Source organism: Molossus molossus, unplaced genomic scaffold (assembly GCF_014108415.1).
Source record: "Molossus molossus isolate mMolMol1 unplaced genomic scaffold, mMolMol1.p scaffold_m16_p_11, whole genome shotgun sequence".
In the NCBI taxonomy this organism is placed as follows: domain Eukaryota; kingdom Metazoa; phylum Chordata; class Mammalia; order Chiroptera; family Molossidae; genus Molossus; species Molossus molossus.
In genome coordinates, this window is record NW_023425346.1 from 10,352,821 (window position 1) to 10,377,328 (window position 24,508).

General features: G+C 39.0%; 1 protein-coding gene across 2 annotated transcripts in view; it reads left to right on the plus strand.

Annotated features, from left to right (window-relative positions):
• The window catches only part of CUNH2orf76 (chromosome unknown C2orf76 homolog), a 95,731-nt gene that overhangs the window by 40,208 nt on the left and 31,015 nt on the right, over window positions 1-24,508 (plus strand). Inside the window, exons 1-3 of one of the 2 annotated variants that reach the window (XM_036254228.1) lie at window positions 9,794-9,861; window positions 10,591-10,648; window positions 10,960-11,104. In XM_036254228.1, the coding sequence (XP_036110121.1) occupies window positions 10,972-11,104 (133 nt within the window). In that variant the 5' untranslated portion in view covers window positions 9,794-9,861; window positions 10,591-10,648; window positions 10,960-10,971. Of the gene's footprint in view, window positions 1-9,793; window positions 9,862-10,590; window positions 10,649-10,959; window positions 11,105-24,508 lie in introns of those variants that run through there. The other variant, XM_036254227.1, reaches the window with a different exon arrangement.

Consider the following 24,508-nt stretch of genomic DNA (forward strand, 5'->3'; position numbering starts at 1 on the left):
AATGGAAGGGAGGGAGGGAGAGAAACATCGATGTGAGAGAGACACATCGATTGGTCGTCTCCCATATGTGCCCTTGACTAGGAATTGAACCCAAGACCCTTTGGTCCACAGGCTGACGCTCTAACCACTGAGCCAAACCAGCCAGAGTGAGGAATGCTTTTAAACTTCTTCAAATCCATTTTTTTTTAATGTAGGTCAGACTTCTGGGAAAAGGTCATATTTTATAATCTGTAATATTGGCTTTATAAACTATCTCTTTAGTAAGTCAGCTTCCCTCAACTAACTAGCATTTCCCACAATCCTTAAGGCAAATTAGATAATGCTTTTTTTCTTTTTTGATATTATTGTATAGTTACCAAGTATATATTACAACAAATTTCTGATGAAGATAATAGTACACTGTTAACCAAAATTAGATATTAACACAAATTTGGAGTTTTAAATTTAAAGCCTTAATTATTTAAGTACAACATTTGGACAGCTTTTTATGAAGTAAAAAAAAATTAAACCTAAAATTATAAAACAGTTTCATAGGCATGCCTGTGCTAGCTTGCCCAGCTTTCTTGGTCAGACCACTTACGTGATTTGTTTCACTGTACCTGGGAATCTAGTATCTTTATCTGCCACCTATATGAGCTGTCTTTCTGCTCAAACCTATTTTATCCCAAGCAGACTAACAATAAAAGCCGCTACTTCTTACTGAAATCCTACTATGTGAGATCCAAGTGTGTGTTGCGGCTAAGAGGTAGAGTTGATATTTAAGCTACATCTGTCTAGCTCTGACCTCATTGTGGACTGGGACTGCATTCTAGGCCTTCCCAACCAGTGTGGGTATGTGTGTGGGTGTGTTTTGGAGGGTGTCTTTATTGTTTGGGGGTGGGTAAGTGAGAAGGAGAAGAAGTGATCGTAATTTTAAAACCTGTTACCACTGCATCTGAAATATAGAAATCTTTATTTTTTTAAAATATGTTTTTATTGATTATTTTTAGAGAGAGAGGAAGGTAGAGAGAAAGAAACATTGATGTGAGAGAGAAACATCAATCAGCTACCTCCTGCACACCCCCTACTGGGGATCGAGCCCACAACCCTGGCATGTGCTCTGACTGGGAATTGAACCGGGACCTCTCAGTCCATGGAATGATGCTCAAACCACTGAGCCACACCAGCCAGGCTAGAAGTCTTTTATAATATCCTTTTCTTAAGAGGTATTCTTGCCCTGGCCAGTTTGGCTCAGAGGTTAGAGCACTGGCCTGCGGTACAGAGAGATCAGGGTTCGGTTCCCGCTAAGGGCGTGTGCCTCAGTTGCAGTCTGTTCCCAGCCCTGCTTGGTTGTGCAGGTGGCAGCCACTCGATGTGTCCCTTTCAGATTGATGTTTATCTCTCTCTCTCTCCCTCCCACTCTATCTGCAAAAAATAAAAATAAAAAAAAGAGGTATTCTTTATTAAATATCTCAGTGTATTTTAAATTATAATTTTGTAGATGTTTGCTGAACTGCTATTATGTGGTAGATTCTAGGATCAGAATTTTAGGAAGCATTGTAAACTAGATTTAATAACAAATAGCATAGTAGCTAATATTGGGATTATCAAATGATTTGTTATTCTAAACTCATTAATGACTAAACAAGATTATAAGGTGAACCCTTACCTTATTGTAGAAGGAAATACTATTTGCAGTTCCTTAGGAACCATTCATTTAATTAGAAAAAGTATACTAATTATAATTACAAATTATTTTATGTATCAAAACAGCTTGAACTTTGATTTCCATATATAATATGTATATATTCTCTCAAATCTAGTAAAATATTTGTATAAGCATTCTATGATTCAGAGAGACTTTCTAGGCCAAATTAGCGTAGCTTGTTGCTATCTATTATGAAATATTCCAGATACGCTAAAAGGTATAAAATATAACATACTATCCATATACCTAACATCCTGCTCAGGACATAAATTGCTAGCAATATATGTGTGTATGTGTTCTAATTGTGTAACCCTTTCCCTCAGGGATAACAACTAATTACCTCATTTTAAACATAATAAAAACTATGTTTTTTTTCTTTTTATTATTATTTTATTTATTTTTTAACTCATATTTATTGCTGAATGTATAATAGATGTGCCTCTTTTTTCCCCATTGACTCCTACCTCCCCAATCCTGCCCCCTCCAGCCTTCCCCACATTATTGTTGGTGTCCATTGTTTATGCATATATGCATAGAAGTTCTTTGGTTTATTTCATACTCTCTCTCTTCCCCTTTCCCTTTGAGGTTCATCAGTCTAACAACTAATTTCTACTTCTTAATTCCTTCATCTTTTTCACCCAGCCCCCCAGCCCCCACCCTTCTGGCAAGCAACAAAAAGTTCTCAGTATCTAGGAGTCTGTTTCTGTTCTGCTTGCTCATTTTGTTTGTAGATTCAGTTGTTGATAGATATGTATTAATTGCCATGTTATTGTTCATATTTCTGTTCTTCTTCAAGAAGACCCTTCGACATTTCATATAAAAATGGTTTGGTGGTGATGAACTCCTTCAGCTTTTTTTTTGTCTGGGAAATTCTTGATATGTCCATCGATTCTAAATGACAGCTTTGCAGGATAGAGTACTCTTGATTGTAGGTCATTGCTTTTCATCACCTTGAATATCTCTTGCCACTCCATTCTGGCTTGCAAAGTTTCTTTTGAGAAATCAGCTGATAATCTTATGGGAACTTCTTTGTAGGTAATGGACTGCTTTTCTCTTGCTGCTTTTAAGATTCTCTCCTTGAATTTAACCTTGGCATTTTGATGATGATGTGTCTTGGTGTGGGCCTCTTTGGGTTCATTTTGTTTTGGGATTCTCTGTGCTTCCTGGACTTGTATGTCTGTTTCCTTCACCAAGTTAGGGAAGTTTTCTGTAATTATTATTTAAAATAGATTTTCAATTTCTTGTTCTCTCTCTTCTCCTTCTGGCACCTCTATGATACAAATTTTGGCATGCTTGAAGTTGTCCCAGAGGTTCCTTACACAATCCTCATTTTTTTTGGATTTCTTTTTCTTTTTGCTGTTCTGATTGGGTGGTTTTTGCTTCCTTATATTCCAAATTGATGGTTTGCTTCTTGGCTTTACCTACTCTACTATTGATTCCCTGTAAATTATTCTTTATTTCAGTTACTGCAGCCTTCATTTCTGACTGGTCCTTTTTTATGTTGTTGATGTTCTCACTAAGTTCCTTGGAGGTCTCCTTAAGTTCCTTGAAGATCTCACTAAGTTCCTTGAATGTCTCACCAAGTTCCTTGAGCAAGCTTATAACCTGTGTTTTGAACTCTGCATTTGATTGATTGCTTATCTCCATTTTGTTTAATTCCTTTCCTGGAGTTTTGTTCTTTTCTTTCATTTGGGACATGTTTCTTTTTCTCCTCATTTTGGCTGCTTCCCTGTGACTATTTCTATGTATTAGGTAGAGTCTCCTAGGCTTCATAGGGTGGCCTATTATTGTAAGTGTCCTGTACAATCCAGTGGCGCAGCCTCCCTGATCACCCCAGCTGGGCCCTCGAGGTGCACCCCTAGTGTGGACTGTATACCCTTCTGTTGTAATTGAGTCTTGATTGCTGTTGGCACATCCATGGGAGGGATTTACTCAGGTTGACCAGCTACAAGGATTGGCTGTGCCCATTGACCACTGGTCTCTAACTGCCTTGGAGGATCATCTGTGTAGGGGCCCACCACACAGGGCAAGATTTACTTCAGTAGGGTTCTGGTGCCCACTGAGTCCACTCATTGAGTGTGTCACTTGTGGAGGTGGTTGAGTGGTGGTGTTTCGATGTGGTCTGAAGCTGTCCAGTGGGTGTGCTGGCTCTGGGGCAAGGTCAGCCACTGCCTATGTTCTATCTGGGGCCACCCAGCATAAGCTACAAAGTGTTCTGCAGAGGGCTGCTTCTTGTTCTGGGCTTGGAGGGGCCAAGGAAAAGCCACATTGTGCACCAAGGCTGGCTGCTTCTAGTGCCAGGCCTGGGGCCACTTAACGAGAGGTATGGGGCTCACTGAGACCAGATGCTGCTTGTTTGAGAGTTTAGCAAACTCTGAAGCAGGATCCAAGACAGGCCAACCCTATGGTAAAACCTTTGGAAACAGCTTGGGTGGCCTGAAAGTTGGGTGGGGCAGGGCCTCAGGGAATCACCAGGAAGGGCAAACAGTGTGAGCCAGGTTGCTGGAGTTCCAGATAGGGTGGCGATCTGCTGCCCCAGGAAGGGCTCATTAAAGGAGCATCAGCCTCAGCCAGCATGTCTGTCCAGGAGAACCCGCCTCTCCAGCCCTTGTCCTGAGGCCAAACAGCTCAGTTCTTCCCTGAGATGCTGAAAATAAACCAAATGGAAATTAAAAACCACCAAGAAGAGATCAAAAAGGACATATCAGAAATAAAGAACACATTGGAAGGTCTAAAAAGCAGAGTAGAGGAAGCTGAGGACCGGATCAGTGAATTAGAAGACAGGGTAGAAAAAATCAACCAATCAGAAAACCAAAAGGAAAAAACAATTAAAAAACAGGAAGACAGCTTAAGAGAACTGTGGAACAACCGGAAACGTAGTAACATTCGCATCATAGGAGTCCCCGAAGAAGAAGAAAATGAGCAAGTGTTAGAGAATATATTTGAAGAAACAGTGACAGAAAACTTTCTTAATTCGGTGAAGGAAGAAAGCAATCAAGTTCAAGAAGCACAGAGAGCCCCAAGTAAGAAGAACCCAAACAGGCCCACACCAAGACACATAGTAATTAAAATGCCAAAAATTAAAGACAGAGAATCCTAAAAGCAGCAAGAGATAAGCAACAGGTTGCCTACAAAGGAAACCCCATAAGATTCTCAGCTAACTTCTCACAAGAAACACTATAGGCCAGAAGGGAATGTCATCAAGTAATCAAGGTCATGAAAAACAAGGATCTGAATCCAAGACTACTCTACCCAGCAAGGATATCATTCAAAACAGAAGGTCAAATAAAGAGCTTCCCAGACAAAGAAAGGCTAAGGGAATACATTAGCACCAAACTAGCATGGCAAGAAATGTTAAAAGGACTGCTGTAATTAATAGAAGAAATAGGAAGAAAAATGTAACCAAACTAAAGACAAATGGCAATAAATAAGTACATATCAATAATCACCTTAAATGTAAATGGATTGAATGCACTGATAAAAAGACACAGAGTAGCTGATTGGATAAGAAAGTATGATTCATCTATATGTTGTTTACAAGAGACCCACATCACAACAAAAGACTGACATAGGTGGAAAGTGAAGGGATGGAAAAAAATTTTCCAAGCAAACAGAAAAAAAAAATAAACTGGGGTAGCAATACTCATATCTGATAAAATAGATTTCAAAATGAAGGCCATAACTAGAGACAAAGAAGGCCACTACATAATATTGGAAGGATCTATCCAACAGGAAGATATAACCTTGATAAACTTATATGCACCCAATACAGGAGCACTAAAATATATTAAAAATCTTCTGGAAGACTTCAAAAGAGAAATCAACAACAATACAGTCATAGCAGGGGACTTCAACACCCCATTGACAGCACTGGATAGATCCTCTAGACCAAAAATTAGCAAGGAAACAGAGACTTTAAATGAAGCACTAGACCAAATGGATTTAATAGATGTCTACAGAGAATTACACCCCAAAACTACAGAATTCACATTCTTCTCAAGTGCACATGGGACATTCTCAAAGATAGACCACATGATAGGACACTAAATCTCTACAAGTTCAAGAAGATTGAAAGCATATCAAGCATCTTCTCAGGTCACAATGGCATGAAACTAGAAATCAATTGCAACAAGAACATGCAAAGACATTTGAACACATGGAGGCTAAATAGCATGTTATTAAACAATGAATGGGTTACCGAGGAAATCAAGGAAGAAATTAAAAACTTCCTGGTAACCAATGAAAATGAAGACACAACAACACAAAATCTATGGGATGCAGCAAAAGCAGTTCTGAGAGGGAAGTTTATAGCACTACAGGCCTATGTCAAGAAACAAGAAAAATTTCTAATTGACTGTCTAACCTCACAACTTAAAGAATTAGAAAGCAAACAAAAAGAAAACCCCAGAGCAAGTAGAAGGAAGGAAATAGTAAAGATCAGAGCCGAAATAAAGGACATAGAGACCAAAAAAACAATTCAAAGGATCAATGAAACAAAGAGCTGGCTTTTTGAAAAGATAAACCAGATTGATGGACCCTTAGCTAGATTCACCAAGAAACAAAGAGAGAGAACCCAAATACACAAAATCAGAAATGAAAGAGGAGAAGTAACAACTGACACCACAGAAATACAAAAGATCGTTAACAGCTACTATGAACAACCATATGGCAACAAATTCGACAATCTAAGTGAAATGGACAAATTTCTAGAAACACAGTCTCCCAAAACTGGACCGGGAGGAGATCAAAAACTTGAACAGACTAATAAGAACTAAGGAAATTGAAGAGGTTATCAAGATTCTCCCACCAAATAAAAGCCCAGGCCCAGATGGCTTCACGGGGGAGTTTTACCGAACATTCAAATAAGAACTAACACCCATTCTCCTCAAACTATTTCAAAAAATTTAAGACTAAGGAAGACTTCCAAACTTGTCGTATGAGACCAGCATAATTCTAATTACAAAACCAGAAAAAGATACTACAAAGAAAGAAAACTACAGGCCAATATCCCTGATGAACATAGACGCCAAAATCTTAAACAAAATATTAGCAAATCGGATCCAGTAATACACCAAACAAATTATCCACCATGACCAAGTGGGATTCATCCCAGGGATGCAAGGCTGGTACAATATTCGCAAATCAATAAATGTGATACACTACATAAATAAAATGAATAAAAACCACATGATCATATCAATTGAGGCTGAAAAAGCATTTGACAAAATCTAGCATCCATTTCTGATAAAAAAACACTCAGCAATATGGGAATAGAGGGATCATATCTCGACATAATAAAGGCCATATATGAAAGACCTATAGTCAGCATCATACTCAATGGGCAGAAACTAAAACATTTCCCTTAAGAACAGGAACAAGATGGATATCCACTTTCGCCACTCTTATTTAACATAGTACTGGAAGTCTTAGCCACAGCAATCAGACAGGAAGAAAAAATAAAAGGGATTCACATTGGAAAGGAGGAAGTGAAACTGTCATTATTTGCAGATGACATGATATTATACATAGAAAACCCTAAAGACTCCATCAAAAACTACTAGACTTAATAAACGCATTTGGCAAAGTAGCAGGATACAAAATTAACATCAAGAAATTGATGGCATTCGTATACACCAATGATAAACTCACAGAAAGAGAAACGAAAAAACAATCCCATTTACCATCGCGGCAAAAAAATTAAGATACCTAGCAATAAACTTAATCAAAGAAGTAAAGTACCTATTTGCAGAAAACTACAGTACATTGAAAAAAGAAATAGAGGAAGATATAAAAAAGTGGAAGCACATACCTTGTTCATGGATTGGAAGAATTAACATCATTAAAATGTCCATACTACCCAATCTATAGATTCAGTGCAATCCCCATCAAAATACCAATGACATATTTCACAGAACTAGAACAAATACTTTAAAAGTTCATATGGAACCAAAAAAGTCCCCGAATAACCACAGCAATTTTGATAAAGAAGGACCAAGTAGGTGGGATCACAATACGAGATATCAGGTTATACTATAAAGCGGCTGTAATCAAAACAGCCTGGTACTGGCACAAGAACAGGCATGTAGACCAGTGGAACAGAACTGAAAACCCAGAAATGGACCCAAGGCAATATGCTCAATTAATATTTGACAAAGGTGGCGAGAGCATACAGTGGAGTAAAGACAGCCTCTTTAATAAATGGTGCTGGGAAAATTGGACAGCTACATGCAAAAAAATGAAACTAGACTATCAACTTACACCATACACAAAAATAAACTCAAAATGGATAAAAGACTTAAATGTGACCCGTGAATCCATAAAAATTCTAGAAGAAAATGTAGGCATCAAAATTTCGGACATCATATGGATACATCACCTAAGGCAACAGAAACAGAGGGAAAAAATGAACACATGGGACTACATCAAACTGAAAAGCTTCTTCACAGCAAAAGAAACAGTCATCAAAATGGAAATGGAACCCACTGTATGGGAGAACATCATTGTCAATGATACATGAGATAAGGGATTAATTTCCTAAATATATGGAGTACTCATACAACTCAACAAAAGGAAGACAAGGAACCCAATTAAAAAATGGGCAGTGGACCTAAATAGACCCCTCTCCAAACAGGACACACAAATGGCCAAGAGACATATAAAGAAAAGCTGTGGTACATATACACAATGGAGTACTACGCAGCGGTAAGAAAGAAAGATCTCTTATCCTTTGAGACTACATGGAGGAACCTGGAAAGTATCATCCTAAGTGAAACAAGCCAAACAGAGAAAGACAAATTTCATATGATCTCACTTATTTGTGGAATATAATGAACATAACAGTTTGAGGAATGGGGTAGTCCCAGAGACGTGGAAGCGGGGTACAGACTGACAGTCCCCTAAGGAGTGGGGAGGTGGGGGAGGGATGAACCACAGAACTTATACGCATGTATGCATGAACAGTGGACATGGACAACAATCTGGGGAAGGGGCAGGGAGGGGAGGGGGAGGGACGAATCAGTTGGGGGGAAAAGGAGAATCATCTGTAACAAAAATTAATCAATAAAAAAAAAAGAAAGAAAAGAAATGCTCAACATCACTAATCATCAGAGAGATGCAAATTAAAACAACAATGAGGTATCACCTCACACCTGTCAGAATGGCCGCCATCAACAAATCATCAAACAACAAGTGTCGGGGAGAGTGTAGAGAAAAGGGGACTCTAGTACATTGCTGGTGGGAATGCAGACTGGTGCAGCCGTTGTGGAAAACAATATGGTGTTACCTCAAAAAATTAAAAATTGAACTTCCATTTGACCCAGTGATCCCGCTTCTAGGAATATACCCTACGAAGCCTGAAACACCAATCAGGAAGAATATATGTACCCCCATGTTCACAGCAGCACTATTTACAATAGCTAAGATCTGGAAACAGCCCAAGTGTCCACCAGTAGACAAATGGATAAAAAAGCAGTGGTACATATACACAATGGAGTACTATGCAGCTGTAAGAAAGAAAGATCTCTTTTCCTTTGAGACCACATGGAGGGACCTGGAAAGTATTATCCTAAGTGAAACAAGCCAAGCAGAAAAAGACAAATACCACATGATCTCACTTATATAAGGAATATAATGAACATAACAATCTGAGGAATACGGTAGACCCAGAAACATGGAAGTAGGGTACAGACTGACAACCCTCAGAAGAGGGGGTGGTGGGGGAGGGCAGAGGTAAACCACAGAACTCATATTCATGTATGCATGACCAATGGACATGGACAACAAAGCCGGGGATGGGGCGGGGGGGATGGGAAGGAGGGTGCCAATGTGGTGAAAAAGGAGAAACATCTGTAACAAAAATAAAATTAAAACAAACAAACAAAAAATCTCTGGTTATTGACTTTATATAAATGGTAGTATACTCTGATTCTTTGACTAGCATTTTTTCACTCAGTAATATTTTTGAGATTCACCTATGTTGATGTATGTAATCTGGCCCATTTATTTTTATTGCTTGTAATATCTATAAATTACTTATATGTTTTTTTCTGGATGGATATTTGTTACCAATTTTTGCAATTAACAAATAATGTTACTATGTTCTTTTACAGTTCTCCATGTGCACATTGGTGAGAGATTCTGTGGGGTACCTACCTGTGAATGAAATCGCTAGAAAGGTATGCATATGTTCAGCTTTACTAAGTACTGACAATCATCTAAAGTAGTACCCATTTGGATACCCACCTTCACTGATTAAATTCTCACTGTTCTGTACCCTTGTCAAAACTGACTTTCTGTCAGTTTGATGAGTGACATATCTCATTGTTCTTTTGAATTCCTTTGATTACTAGTGAGATTGGACATAGTTATGTTTATTAATATTACAAGTATTTTTTTCTTAGCACTTGTACATTACGGTGAAAGTTGTATGTAAAGTTCAAAGTAGCATGAAGTAGTTAGTACTGATAGAAACATACTATATTTGTATCTTTAAGGCATTTGCATCTTTGCAGATTTTTTTTTGGAGGAAATAATTCAGGATGATTTTCTGGTTGTATATTAGAGAGAGTGTGGACTTTGAAATTAAATTGATATTTGAATCCTGGCTTTTTGGTTTATCAGCTTTATAACTTTGGTCAGTTTGTACAATCTTTCTGGCTCTGTTTTCTCATCCTTAAAATTAGTGTAGTAATTTATGATTTGGTGATAGAATCAAATGAGATAACTAACACCTGGCACATGGCCCTAGTACATCATTTTAGGATGAAATAAACACATTAAATAATATGGAAGATTGTTAATACTATGGCATGTAATTAAATCAACACTGAAATTTGGCCACCATTTGTGAGATTTAAATGCGACCTGTTGATAGTTGACTCTGATATAAATGTACTTCAACTCAGGGCCAAGTGAGGAGACCACCGGCGTAGCAAATTCAGAGCAGCTCTGTATATATGCAAGGTATCTTTGGCAACTCCCGCTGGTCCCCACATGACTACCCCCCACCCCTACGTCACTTGTGTTCATCTTCTGTGCCCTGTCAGTTTTCTGCCAGTAAGAACGTAAGTGACTGTGACAAAGCTGTCCAGGTCTCAGCGGATAGGTGGGAGTAACCTTGGACTCTTGTGGGTGCCCCAGAATCTGGCCTTGGTTTGGGGCTCTGCCAGACAGTATGGGAGAAGTGGTCTGGGTGCCAGAGAGCTGAAGGCAGAAATGTGGGCCACAGTTGTGAACTGATGTTATTTAGACTGTCGCTGTGTCCCTTGCCACAGGAACTCCTTCGCATGGCTTCCACAGAAGTGACTGTCACCGTCCGCCTCATTCGTTCCTTTGAGCATCGAAATTTCAGACCTGTGGTATATCATGGAGTGAATTTGGACCAAACTGTAAAGGAATTTATAGTATTTCTGAAGCAAGGTATGAGACATTGTAGTCATCTTGTTTTATTAGTATTTTGAAAAAATAGTTGACTATTACATTGATAGTAATCTTTTAAACAATACGTGGAAGGGTATTAATGTAGGTGGTAAGCCAGGTGCTGGCTAGGCTGGCTCCTGATCTGGACCTTGGACAGGAGGAGAGGTGTCACCCCAGCGCTCACTTAGCAATGTGTGTCCTTTTCAGGGATCATTACCACCATGTTTGGCTTCTCTCTTTCTTTCTTTTTCTTTTTTATCCTTACCCGAGGACATTTTTTTCTATTTTTTTTTGTTCAGATAGAGCAGGAGGGAGAGAGAGGAACAGAGAGAAAGAGAGAGAAACATTGACGTGAAAGGGACACATCAAGTGGCTGCCACCTGCACAACCAACCAGGGCCGGGGACAAACTGCAACCGAGGCACATGCCCTTAGCGGAAACCAGACCCATGTCTCTCTGGACCGCAGGCTGACGCTCTAACCGCTGAGCCAAACCGGCCAGGGTTCTCTTTATTTTTTTAAATTAAAAAAATGTGAGGTCTAGGTTTGCTTGTAACAGGCTTATGCACTTGGAGGTTGATTAATAAACATGAATAGTGTAGCTAATTGTGTTACCTGGCTGAACACACAGAGGGCCTCCTGGAGAGCGTGGCAGGAAGGCGGCAGGCCACTTTCTGCAGCCGGGAAACTATGGGAGCTGTTGTCACTGGGATCACAGAAAAGCCATCTCCAAAACAGTGACCCCGAACTTAGTCTCCATTGTGATAGGTTCTTGATGGGCCTCGAACTTCTGTTATTAATTGTTAAAGTGTCCCAGACATCAATATTTGAGAAAACATCTAAAATAAGCTTTTTAAATTTTAACTGAAGTGTTATTTATACATGTTATATAGCATACCGCTCCATGAGTTTTGACAAGTGTATCACTTTATATCCAACTTAATTTTTTTTTTTAACTTTGGTGTAATTTCAGACACAGAAATGTGTAAAAAAGAGGACGGAGAATTCCTGGATGCTCTCCACACAGATTTCCAAATGTCAACATGCTGTTGTTTTCCCACTCTCCCTCCCCTCTTTTCTCTCTTTCTCTCCTTACTGCCCCCACCCACGTTTTTCTTTCTGAATCACTTAGCCGTATGTTGCCGATGTGATTCCCCTTTACTTCTAAATGTATCAGTATGTATTGCCTAAAAACAAGGACTTCTCTCGCATAACAACAGTACAATGATGAAAATCAGGAACTTAACATGAAAAAATGCTATTACATAATGTACAGATCTTACTGAGATTTCTTTTTATCTTCCCCCGAGGACATTTTTGCATTTATCTTCAGATAGAATTTATCTTCAGATAGAGCAGGAGGTAGAGAGGGAGGAAGAGAGAGAAACATCGATGTGAGAGAGACACATTGAGTGGTTGCTACTCACACGACCCCAACCAGGGCCGGGGACAAACTACAACCAAGGTACGCGCCCTTAGCGGGAACCAAACCCACGTCTCTCTGGACCGCAGGCTGACGCTCTAACCGCTGAGCCAAAACAGCCAGGGCGAGATTTTTTTTTTTTAATCCTCACCTGAGGATATTTTTCCATTTATCTTCAGAAACCATGGGAGGGAGGGAGAAGGGGTGAGGAGAGAGAGAAAAGCATCGATGTGAGAGAGACACTTCGACTGGTTGCCTCCCGCACGACTCCGACCAGGGCCAGGGACTGAACTGCAACCGAGAATTGAACCCACAACTTTTTAGTCTAACTGCTGAGCTAAAGTGGCCAGGTTTTATTGAGATTTTAATTATCCCAATAAAGTCTTTTTGTAACAGGCCAGTTATTCTATAGAGTGTCCCTCAGTTGGATTCTTCTGACACTTTCTCCCGATTAGATTAGGTTATACCTTTTGGCTAAAACATTATAGAAGTGCTGCTGACTTCACCAGGAGGCTCTGCTGTCCTCTGGCCCCATTACTGGCAATGGTGACTTTGATTGGTTCAGACGGTGTCTGCCAGGTTTCTGCTTTGCACATTTTAATTGTAACTAAAAAGTAAGTTGTGGGGGTATATTCTCAGACTATGTATGTGACTATCCTGTTACTTCTCAAAATTTCATCCACTAGTTCAGCATTCCTTGATGATTCTTGCCTGAATCACTTATGATGATGATGACTGGTAAATGGAGAGTTTTCTTATTTCATCTTTCCTCTTACCTACATTAGACATTTCTGTATAGTAAGGAAGAGCTTTCTGTCCACCCCACCTTATACTTAATCAATTGTTTATATCACTGTGGACTCATGGATTCATTTTTTTTTTTAACTTTTATTAATTTATTTTTTCTCCTTTTTCCCCCATTGACACCCTCCTCCCTAACCTGCCCCACCCTGCCTCAGCATTGTTGGTTATGTCCATTGGTTACACATACATGCATATAAGTTCTTTAGTTTATCTCTTCCCTCTTCCCTCCATCCCCTTTCCCACTCTTCTGAGGTTTATTAGTCTGTACCCTACTACTATGTCTCTGGGTCTATTTTATTCATCAGCTTATTCTGTTCATTATATTCCACAAACAACTGAGATCATGTGATATTTGACTCTCTCTGACTGGCTTATTTCACTTAGGATAATACTCTCCAGGTCCCTCCATGTCATCTCAAAGGGTAAGAGACCTTGCTTTCTTACAGCTGCATAGTATTGAATTGTGTACGTGTACCACAGCTTTTTTATCCACTCATCTAGTGATGGGTGATGGACACTTGGGCTGTTTCCAGATCTTAGCAATTGTGAATAGCACTGCTATGAACTTAGGGGTACATATATTCCTTCTGATTGATGTTTCAGGCTTCTTAGGATATATTCCTAGAAGTTGAGGAAACACCATATTGTTTTCCATAGTGACTGCACCAGTCTGCATTCCCACCAGCAGTGTACTAGAGTCCCCTTTTCTCCACACCCTCGCCAGCACTTGTTATTTGATGATTTGTTGATGGCGGCCATTCTGGCAGGTGTGAGGTGATACCTCATAGTTGTTTTAATTTGCACGTTTCTGATGATTAGTGATGTTGAACATTTTTTCATATATCTCTTGGCCATTTGTGTGTCCTGTTTGGAGAGGGGTCTATTTAGTTCCTCTGCCCATTTTTTTTTTTTTTTATCCTCACCCAAGGACATTTTTCTATTTTTTGTACAGATAGAGTGGGAGGGAGAGAGAGGAAGAGAGAGAGAGAAACATCGACGTGAAGGGGCACATCGAGTGGCTGCCACCCGCACGACCAACCAGGGCGGGGGACAAACTGCAACCGAAGTACGTGCCCTTAACGGGAACCGAACCCGGGTCTCTCAGGACCGCAGGCCGACGCTCTAACTGCTGAGCCAAACTGGCCAGGGCCCTCTGCCCATTTTTTAATTGGGTTCTTTGTCTTCCTTTTGTTTAGTTGTATGAGCACTCTATATATTTTGGAAATTAACCCCTTATCTGATGTATCGTTGGCAGTGATGCTCTCCCATACAGTAGGTTCCGTTTCCATTTTGATGCTTGTTTCTTTTGCTGTGCAGAAGCTTTTTAATTTAATGTAGTCTCATGTATTACTTTTTTCCTTTGTTCTTCTTGCCTTAGGCGTTGTATCAGTGAAAATTTTGCTTCCTGTGATGTCTGAAATTTTGTTGCCTACAATTTCTACTAGGATTTTTATGGATTCATGAGTCACATTTAAATCTTTTATCCATTTTGAGTTTATTCTTGTGTATGGTGTAAGTTGGTGGTCTAGCTTCATTTTTTGCACATAGTGTCCATTTTTATCCTCACCCGAGGACATTTTTCCATATTGTGTTCAGGTAGACTGGGAGGGAGAGAGAGGAAGAGAGAGAGAAACATCGATGTGAAAGGGACATATCGAGTGGCTGCCACCCGCACGACCAACCAGGGCCAGGTACAAACTGCAACCGAGGTACGTGCCCTTAGCGGGAACCGAACCCGGGTCTCTCTGGACCACAGGCCGACACTCTAACCGCTGAGCAAGACCGGCCAGGGCTGTCATCAATTTCTTGATGTTAATTTCTTATCCTGCTACTTTGCCAAATTCATTTATTAGCTCTAGTAGATTTTTGATGGAGTCTTTTCGGTTTTCTATGTACAATATCATGTCATCTCCAAATAATGACAGTTTCACTTTCTTCTTTCCAATTTGGATTCTTTTTATATTTTCCTTTTTTCTAATTGCTGTGGCTACGACTTCCAGTACTATGTTAAAAAAGAGTAACGAAAATGGGCATCCCTGTCTTGTTTCTGTTCTTAAGGGAAATGCTTTTAGTTTCTGCCCATTGAGTATGATGTTGGCTGTAGGTCTTTCATATATGGCCTTTGTTATGTCAAGGTATGATCCCTCTATTCCCACATTGCTGAGTGTTTTTAACTGAAATGGATGCTGGATTTTGTCGAATGCTCTTTCAGCATCTATTGATATGATCATGTGGTTTTTATTCTTCATTTTGTTTATGTGGTGTATCACATTAATTGATTTGCAAATAATGTATCAGCCTTGCAAGATGAATCCCACTTGGTCATGGTGAATAATTTTTTTGATGTATTTCTGGATCCGATTTGCTAGTATTTTGTTCAGGATTTTGGCGTCTATGTTCATCAGGGATATTGGCCTGTAGTTTTCTTTCTTTGTAGTGTCTTTTTCTGGTTTTGGAATTAGAATTATGCTGGCCTCATAAAACGAGTTTGGAAGTCTTCCTTCTTGAATTTTTTGAAATAGTTTGAGGAGAATGGGTGTTAGTTCTTTTTTGAATGTTCGGTAAAACTCCCCAGTGAAGCCATCTGGGCCTGGGCTTTTGTTTGCTGGGAGTTTCTTGATTACATCTTCAATTTCCTTAGTTGTTATTGGTCTGTTCAAGTTTTTATCTCTTCTCGGTTCAGTTTTGGGAGACTCTGTGTTTCTAGAATTTTGTCCATTTCGCCCAGATTGTCCAATTTGTTGGCGTATACTTGTTCATAATATTTTTTAATGATCCTTTGTATTTCTGTGTTGTTAGTTGTTACTTCTCCTGTTTCATTTCCGATTTTGTTTGAGTCCTCTCTCTTTGTTTCTTGGTGAGTCTGGCTAAGGGTCCATCAATCTTGTTTATCTTTTCAAAGAATCAGCTCTTTTTTCATTGATCTTTTGAATTTTTTTTAGTTTCTATGTCGTTTATTTTTGCTCTGACATTTACTATTTCTTTCCTTCTACTTGCTTTGGGTTTTTCTTTTTGTTTACTTCCTAGTTCTTTAAGTTGTAGAGTTAGAAAGTCAATTAGAAAATTTTCTTGTTTCTTGAAGTAGGTTTGTAGTGCTATGAACTTCCCTCTCAGGACTGCTTTTGCTACGTCCCACAGATTTTGTGTTGTTGTGTGCTCGTTTTCAGGCATTTTTTTATTTCTTCCTTGATCTCCTTGGTAACTCATTCATTGTTTAATAACACACACGTTTAGCCTCCATGCGTTTGAATGTTTTTACTTTTTTTTTTTTTGTATGTGCCCCTAGCAGGAACCAAACCTGGGACTCTCTGGTCCACAGGCTGACGCTCCAACTGCTGAGCCAAACTGGCCAGGACTGTATGTTTTTGTTGTAATTGATTTCTAGTTTCATGCCATTGTGATCTGAGAAGATGCTTGATATGATTTCAATCTTCTTGAACTTGTAGAGACTTAGTTTGTGTCCTAACATGTGGTCTATCTTTGAGAATGTCTCATGTGCACTCGAGAAGAATGTGAATTCTGTAGTTTTGGGGTGTAATTCTCTGTAGATATCTATTAAATCCATTTGATCTAGCGCATCATTTAGAGTCTTTGTTTCCTTGTTAATTTTTTGTCTAGATGATCTATCCAGTGATGTCAGTGGAGTGTTGAAGTCCCCTGCTGTGATTATATTGCTGTTGATTTCTCCTTTGAAGTCCTCCAGAAGTTTTTAAATGTATTTTGGTGCTTCTGTGTCGGGTGCATATATGTTCACCAAGGTTATATCCTCCTGTTGGATAGATCTTTTCAATATTATGTAGTGGCCTTCTTGTCTCTAGTTATGGCCTTCATTTTGAAATCTATTTTATCAGATATGAGTATTGCTACCCCAGTTATTTTTTCCTTTCCATTTGCTTAAAAAAGTTTTTTTTTTTATCCCTTCATTTTCAATCTATGTGAGTCTTTTGTTATGAGGTGGGTCTCTTGTCAACAACATATATATGAGTCATGCTTTCTTATCCATTCAGCTACTCTGTGTCTTTTGATCATAGCATTTAATCCATTTACATTTAAGGTTATTATTGATATGTACTTATTTACTGCCAGTTTTGTTCATCATGGTTATGTTTCTCTTCCTATTTCTTATGCATATTTTTGTTTTGTTATCCTCACCCGAAGACATTTTTGCATTTATCTTCAGATAGAGTGGGAGGGAGAGAAGAGAGAAGGAGGGAGAGAGAGAGAGAGAGAGAGAGAGAGAGACATCATGTGAGAGAGACACATTGACTGGATGCCAGCCACATGACCCCAAGCGGGGCCAGAGACAAACTGCAACCGAGGTAGGTGCCCTTAGCGGGAACCAAACCCGGGACTCTCTGTTCTTTAGGCTGACGCTGTAACTGCTGCGCCAAACCGGCCAGGGCTCTTCTGCTTAGTATAGCGGTTCCTTTGACATTTCTTGGAGTGCTGGTTTGGTGCTAATATATTCCTTTAGCCTTTTTTTTTGTCTGGAAAGCTCTTTATTTGATCTTCTATTTTGAATGACAGCCTTGCTGGATAGAGTGGTCTTGGATTCAGATCCTTGTTTTTCATGGATTCTTTATTGAAGGGATTATAATTCTTTACTATAATTATTTATTTTGATGCTCTAATTATTCTTGTGTTGGCTGTGGTACCCCTTAAATCTGGCTCTGTGTCCTTTTAACGAGACCCTAACAGTCTCTGAGCACGTCCTTACTTTTTGGTACAATAAGACGTTTTAGACTTGTCCTGTTCTGTCCCTGCCCCAGCTCTGGCATCAGCCATTCCTCTCGGGAGCTATAGCTAACCTTGTAAAATGTTGCGAACTCTTGACATTTTACTTTTTGACTGACTTTGTAAATTTTCTAAACTCTATTTCCTCACTTTTTTTTTTCCCTGTCTTATTTTGGGTAGTTTTACTGATCAGTATTACCTGAGGAATGAGTAGGTTTGTTATATAAACCCCTAGAGAAAACAGACTAGTCAGTCTGCTTGATGGTGACTATAAAATATTTTATAAGAACATAATTATTCCTTAAAGTACTTCGAGGCTTAGTAGAGTATACATTTTTATTGCTGTGTTCTTTTTTTTTTTTTTTTTTTTTATCCTCACGTGAGGACATTTTTCCATTTTTTGTACAGATAGAGTGGGAGGGAGAGAGAGGAAGAAACAGAGAGAGAGAAACATCAACGTGAAGGGACACATCGAGTGGCTGCCACCACACGACCAACCAGGGCCGGGGACAAACTGCAACCGAAGTACGTGCCCTTAGCGGGAACCGAACCCGGGCCTCTCCGGACCGCAGGCCGATGCTCTAACCGCTGAGCCAAACCTGCCAGGGCTATTGCTGTGTTCTTAATTGTTAGAGGAAGATTGAGAGTTGGTACTAAGGCATTGCCAAGTACCGCCTGCCCGCTTTTGAAAGGATATCACCAAAAGTGTGTTCAGGCTTTAAAATAAAAATAAATTCCTTTTTTTTTAAATTTTTAAATCTGTGTGGGTGTTATGGGCTACAGTGTTTCAGTGTTGATACGGTAAGCTCACCTTTTAGTCAGCGGAGCCCTGACCTTGTTGAGTTGGGTGCGTGGAGCTCTGAACAGCTGCGGGACCACGTACTTATCTTTTGGGAATTGTGTGCATACAAAGCCCCAGTCGTTTCGTACTGAGGAATTTTTGAAGTAGTAATAATTGTGAAATTCCTATGTATCAGGTAATGTGCTAAGAACTAGATTATCTCATTTTATCCTCACAGCATCCATCCCTCTAAATTAGGAACTGCTATTCCTCACTTTACAGGTGAAGAAACTAAGGAATGGGAGCTTAAGAAACTTGCCTGAGATAATGGCTAATCAAGGCAAAGCTGCAGTCAACTTATACAGTTGAACCACACAACATGTATTCTTTAAGTTTTAATCCTCACCCAAGGCTATGTTTTTATTGAGTTTAGAGAGAAAAGAAGGGCGAAGGAGAGAGAGAAAGAGAAACATCAATCAGTTGCCTCCCACAAGCACCCTGACCAGAGACTGAACCCACAATGTAGATATGTGCCCCGACCTGGAATTGAACCTGCAGCTTTTGTGTATGAGATGACACTCCAACCAACTGAGCCGTGCCGGCCAGGGCACATGTACTCTAAGCACTCACTCCTGTTCTTCTCTGCTGCCTCACTTGCTTAAGGAGAATCCTTGAAACAAATGGATTCACCCAGTGTCAAGGGGTCTTCGATTTAGCTCATCTTGCTCTAGTGTTTTGAACTCTGAAAGCTGTAAAGGTGGTTTGTCATCGTGGAATAGTGAATTTTACCCACAGACACAGTGGTCATTGTGATGAATGATCTTTTGGCGTTATTTAATTTTATTGTTTTTGGTACGTGTCCCTAGTGGGAACCAAACCCGGGACTCTCTGGTCCGCAGGTCGATGCTCCAACCGCTAAGCCAAACCAGCCAGGGCCTTTTGGCATTATTTTAGATGTTTTTGTTTGCCCTTCTGACTACTACTTTCTTATAGTCACTTTGCTGACCATACTTACCCTTGTTACTTGCCATAACTGTAATTCTTCCTCAGCCAAGAAACTGGTTAAATTTGATTCATGCTCTATTGAGAATCATGCCATTAAAACATAGGGAATGGATGCTAATCAGATATTCTGATCAGAGAGGTACCTTATATAGTTTTTTTTCTAGATTCAGAATAGTTTAGAAACTAATTATCTAGGTAGAAGACATCTTAATTCTTTGATTTGGAAGCAATCTAATACTTTGTAATACTTCAGATCTTGCTTCTGAATGTTAAGTCATTTCACCTATGAAAAAGAAGCAAGCCGTGGAGATTATGTCCAGCCTTCTTCTTTATACCCTGTTACTCCTGGTGATCATTTACTTTGTAAAGCAGTCTGTTCTTTTGGGTGTTAGAAACATTTTCTTTATATCTTATTATTTTATATATTTCTTCATATCTAATGCTTCTCTCCAGTTTTCCGTTATTAATACTGCATATTAGTATGCTGCCCTTGTTGCCATTTATGACCCAATATTGATGCATTAGTAATTAAAGTCCATAGTTTATTCAGATTTCCTTATGTTTACCTAATTGTTATTGGTAATTGTTTTACCAATTTTTTACCTAATTGTCTTATCTTTCCCCCTTGCTAGTGGGAGTGGAGTTCTTGGGCTATAGCTGGAATACGTATTTTCAGAGGCTCTGTGGGAGGATGAGGTATGGGAAATAGCTTTATTTCTGTGGAATTATACTCCTAGGTTTCCAAGGTCTCATTTCCCTTAGTCCAGTCATAGAAGTGTAGCTGGGGTTTCAGTAGAGCTAAAATCAGAGCCAGTGTCCAGAGTTTCCCTTCCATGTAGGAGCTGAGTCCAGCTCAGCATCAGGCTAGCTGCAGTCCATCAGTCCATTGCATGTGGGATCCACATGGCCTTGGGCCATACAGGTGAATGTAAGGAAGCAGGAGTAAAATGCCCTGTAAGCCAGGAGTCATGCCCAGTGTGTCAAGAAGAGCCAAGAGCGTCAACTTCTTTGTTCAGGGGATTATATATCCCAAATTTCCGTGCTCTTGCAGTGGCCACGTTCATTCTGGCCAGCCATCTCTGTCTCCAGGTGTGACTGACAGCAATACCTTCCCTATGTCACCCTAACTGTACGGGCATGTGTCTGTCTTCCCTTTGTTGGATCCCTCCCCCAGTGTTTCAAGGGGAACACGCCTATAATGTCTGGCCTTCCTTTTGCTCCTTTCCTATTATTAATAACTAGTTAATTCCAGCGGTATCATAATGTCTTTTTTTTTTTTTTCTGTTCCAGGATCACTTCTAGGATACCACATCACATTTTATTGTCATGTCCCCCTGTGCTGCTTTGGGCTGTGATAATTTCTCAGACTTTCTGTTTGGTGACTGACAGTTTTGAGGAGTACTGGTCAGGCCTATCATAGGATGCCCCTCTATTGGAATTTGCTTGATGACTCGACTTTTGAGAGGAAGATAACAAAGATAAAGTGTCACATTTATCACATCACATCAAAAGTACAGTAAACCCTTGATTTTGTGGACCTTGATTTAATGGATTTAAGATTTCATGGACAAAACTTCTGGTCCATATATCATATGGGAAAACTAACACTGTTAATTTTAAAATGCTTTTTTAACCAAGATTTGCTTATAATTAAATTAACTGGTTATCTTTTTGTTATTAATTCATTGTTATTTAAAAATTTTAGCAAATAGGCAGTATGTTGGAAAAAACACGTAATTTTGCAACATAAATATTACATATCTACAACTCTAGTCTACATATTTAAATCCAAGAGTCACCACTGTAAACAAGGTTGGAAGAATGATTAGCACGTGATCACATTGCATGGCACGAGGTCATTTGTTCTGTTGTCATGTGGTGTGACTCTCTGCAGCAGTTTTAACACGTTCTGGCTGATGTTCCCACGTGTGCTAAGCCAAGCCCCAGCCACATGCATTTGTTTACTCGCAGTGATTGGTAAATGCACTCATTTACTAGACCAATTCAGTGTAAATTTAAAATTATAGTAATACATATAGAAAATTTTTTCATGAAATTAAACTTTTCATCCATACCTTTAATTACACAAATGTGTCTACATAAGTAAAAACAGGTAAGCTAATGAATTTGTCAATTTTTTAACACCCATTTGGGAAACCTACTTTATTATATAACAGACTTTTGGCTTTAACGGACACCCTTTTGCCTGAATTAGTCCATTATATCAAGGTTTTACTGTATATACTTTCTACATGGTTTATGATTGTTGATGTTGAACTTGATCACATGGCCAAAGTAGTGTTAGGTTTCTCCACTGTAAACTTACTCTTTTTTGTCTTCCTTTGTAATACTGTACTCTTTATTTATTTATTTATTTATTTATTTTAAGATTCTACACATGAGTGCAATCATACGGCATTTGTCTTTCTCTTTCTGACTTATTTCACTTAGCATTGTATTCTCAGGGTCCATCATGTTGTTGTAAAAGGAAATATTTTATTCCTTTTATGGCTTAGTAACAGTCCATTGTATGTATGTACCACAACTTCTTTATCCATTCATCCATCATTGAACACATAGATTGTTTCCATATCTTGGCTATTGTAAATATTGCTGCAGTGAACATAGGGGTGCATATATCTTTTTGAATTCGTGTTTTTGTGTTCTTTGGATAAATGTCCAGAAGTGGAATAGCTGAATTATATGGTAGTTTTATATTCTTAATTTTTTTAGGAATCTCTGTACTGTTTTCTATAGTGGCTGTACCAATCTACAATTCCACCAACAATGTGCAAGGGTTCCCTTTTCTCCACATCCTCTCCAACACTTGATATTTCTTGTCTTTTTGATATTAGTCACTCTAACTGTGGAGTGAGGTCATATCTCATTGTGGTTTTTGTTTGCATTTCCCTAATGATTAGTGATGTTGAACATCTTTTCCTGTGCCTGTTGGCCATCTGTATGTCTTCTTTGTATGTGTGCTGCTCTTGTTTGGTTTTGTTATTAGGGTGATGCTGGCCTCTTACAATTGTTTGGGAGCATTCATTCTGTGGAGGAAAGACTGTTGGCATGACGTGACTGCTATCTGTCCCATGATCTGGACCCAGGCCACAATGGAGGCTGTTTTCTGCAAACCCCCACCCCCTCTTTGAGACTGTCTGATTGTAACTGATGTTCATTTTGACATAATCAGCAGCCCTCCCTTGCCCTGCTATGGCTGGTTCCTGGAACAGGTTGTTGTCCTGACCTGGCCAGGCATGTAATTTCCCATACCTGATAGCATACACATACTAGAAGCCATGACTCTTTTCTCCCTTCACCCTAATTAATTATTTGGCACCTGCCAAGTGGTGCAGAAATCCATTTAATCTTGTAGCCTTCCAAGACATACCTTATATGTAAGTTTTCCTTAATAAATTCTATTAATTACCAGACTGGAGTGGTGAACTTATTTTTTTTGGACTTTCCCTGCCCACCACTTACAGAGGTAATTTTGTCTCAGGACCTTTCCCTGGATCTGTGTGCACTAACACCATCCTCTTCAATTGTTTAGGAAGAGTTGGAGATGGATGGGGATTAATTCTTCTTCGAATGTTTGGAAGAATCCACCGGTGAAGCTGTGTGGTCCTGGACTTTTGTTTGTTGGGAGGTTTTTGATTACAGATTCAATCTCTTTACTAGTAATATGTCTATTCAGATTTTCTATTTTTTGTGATTTAGTCTTAAAAGATTGTATGTTTTTAGGAATTTATCCACTTCTAGGTTGTTCAATTTATTGGCATATAATTGTTCATAGCAGTATCTTATGATCATTTGTGTTTTTATGGTATCAGTTGTAACTTCTCTTTCATTTTTGGTTTTATTTATTTGAGACTACTCCTTTTTTTTCTTGGTTAATCTAGGTAAAGGTTTATCAATTTTGTTTATCTTTCATAGAACAAGCTCTTAGTTTCATTGATCTTTTCTATTTTCCTTTTAGTCTCTATTTTATTTATTTCTACTCTGATCTTTTTGATTTTTTGAAGGAAGACGTGAACTTCCCTCTTATACTGTATCCCATAGATTTTGATATGCCATAATTCTGTTTCCATTGTCTCTAGGTATTTTTTAAATTTCCATCTTGATTTCTTCATTGACTCATTGGTTGTTCAGTAGCATATTGTTTAATATTCATGTTTTTGTGGTTTTTAAATTTTTCTTCTTATAACTGATTTGTAGTTTCATACATCATTGTTGGCTGATTTATTTCACTTGTCTTGAAGTTATTGAGACTTGTTTTGTGGCCTGACATTTTTCTATCCTGAAGAATGTTCCATGTGCCTTTGAGAAGAATGTATATTCTGCTGCTTTTGGATGGAATGTTCTGTATATATATTCAGTCTGGATTTAAGTGTTGTTTAAGGCAGATATTTCCTTGTAGATTTTCTGTTGGGAAAATGGGGTGTTAAAGTCTCCTACTGTTATTGTATTGCTTTCAATTTCTTCCTTTAGGTTTCTTTCTTTCTTTTTTAAAATTGATTTTTAGAAAAAGGGGAAGGGAGAGGGAGAGGAAGAGAGAAACATAGATGTGGGAGTGAAACCTCTATCGGCTGCCTTCTGCATCTTTCCTACTGGGGATCGAGCCCACGACCCGGGCATGTACCCGGACTGGGAATCAA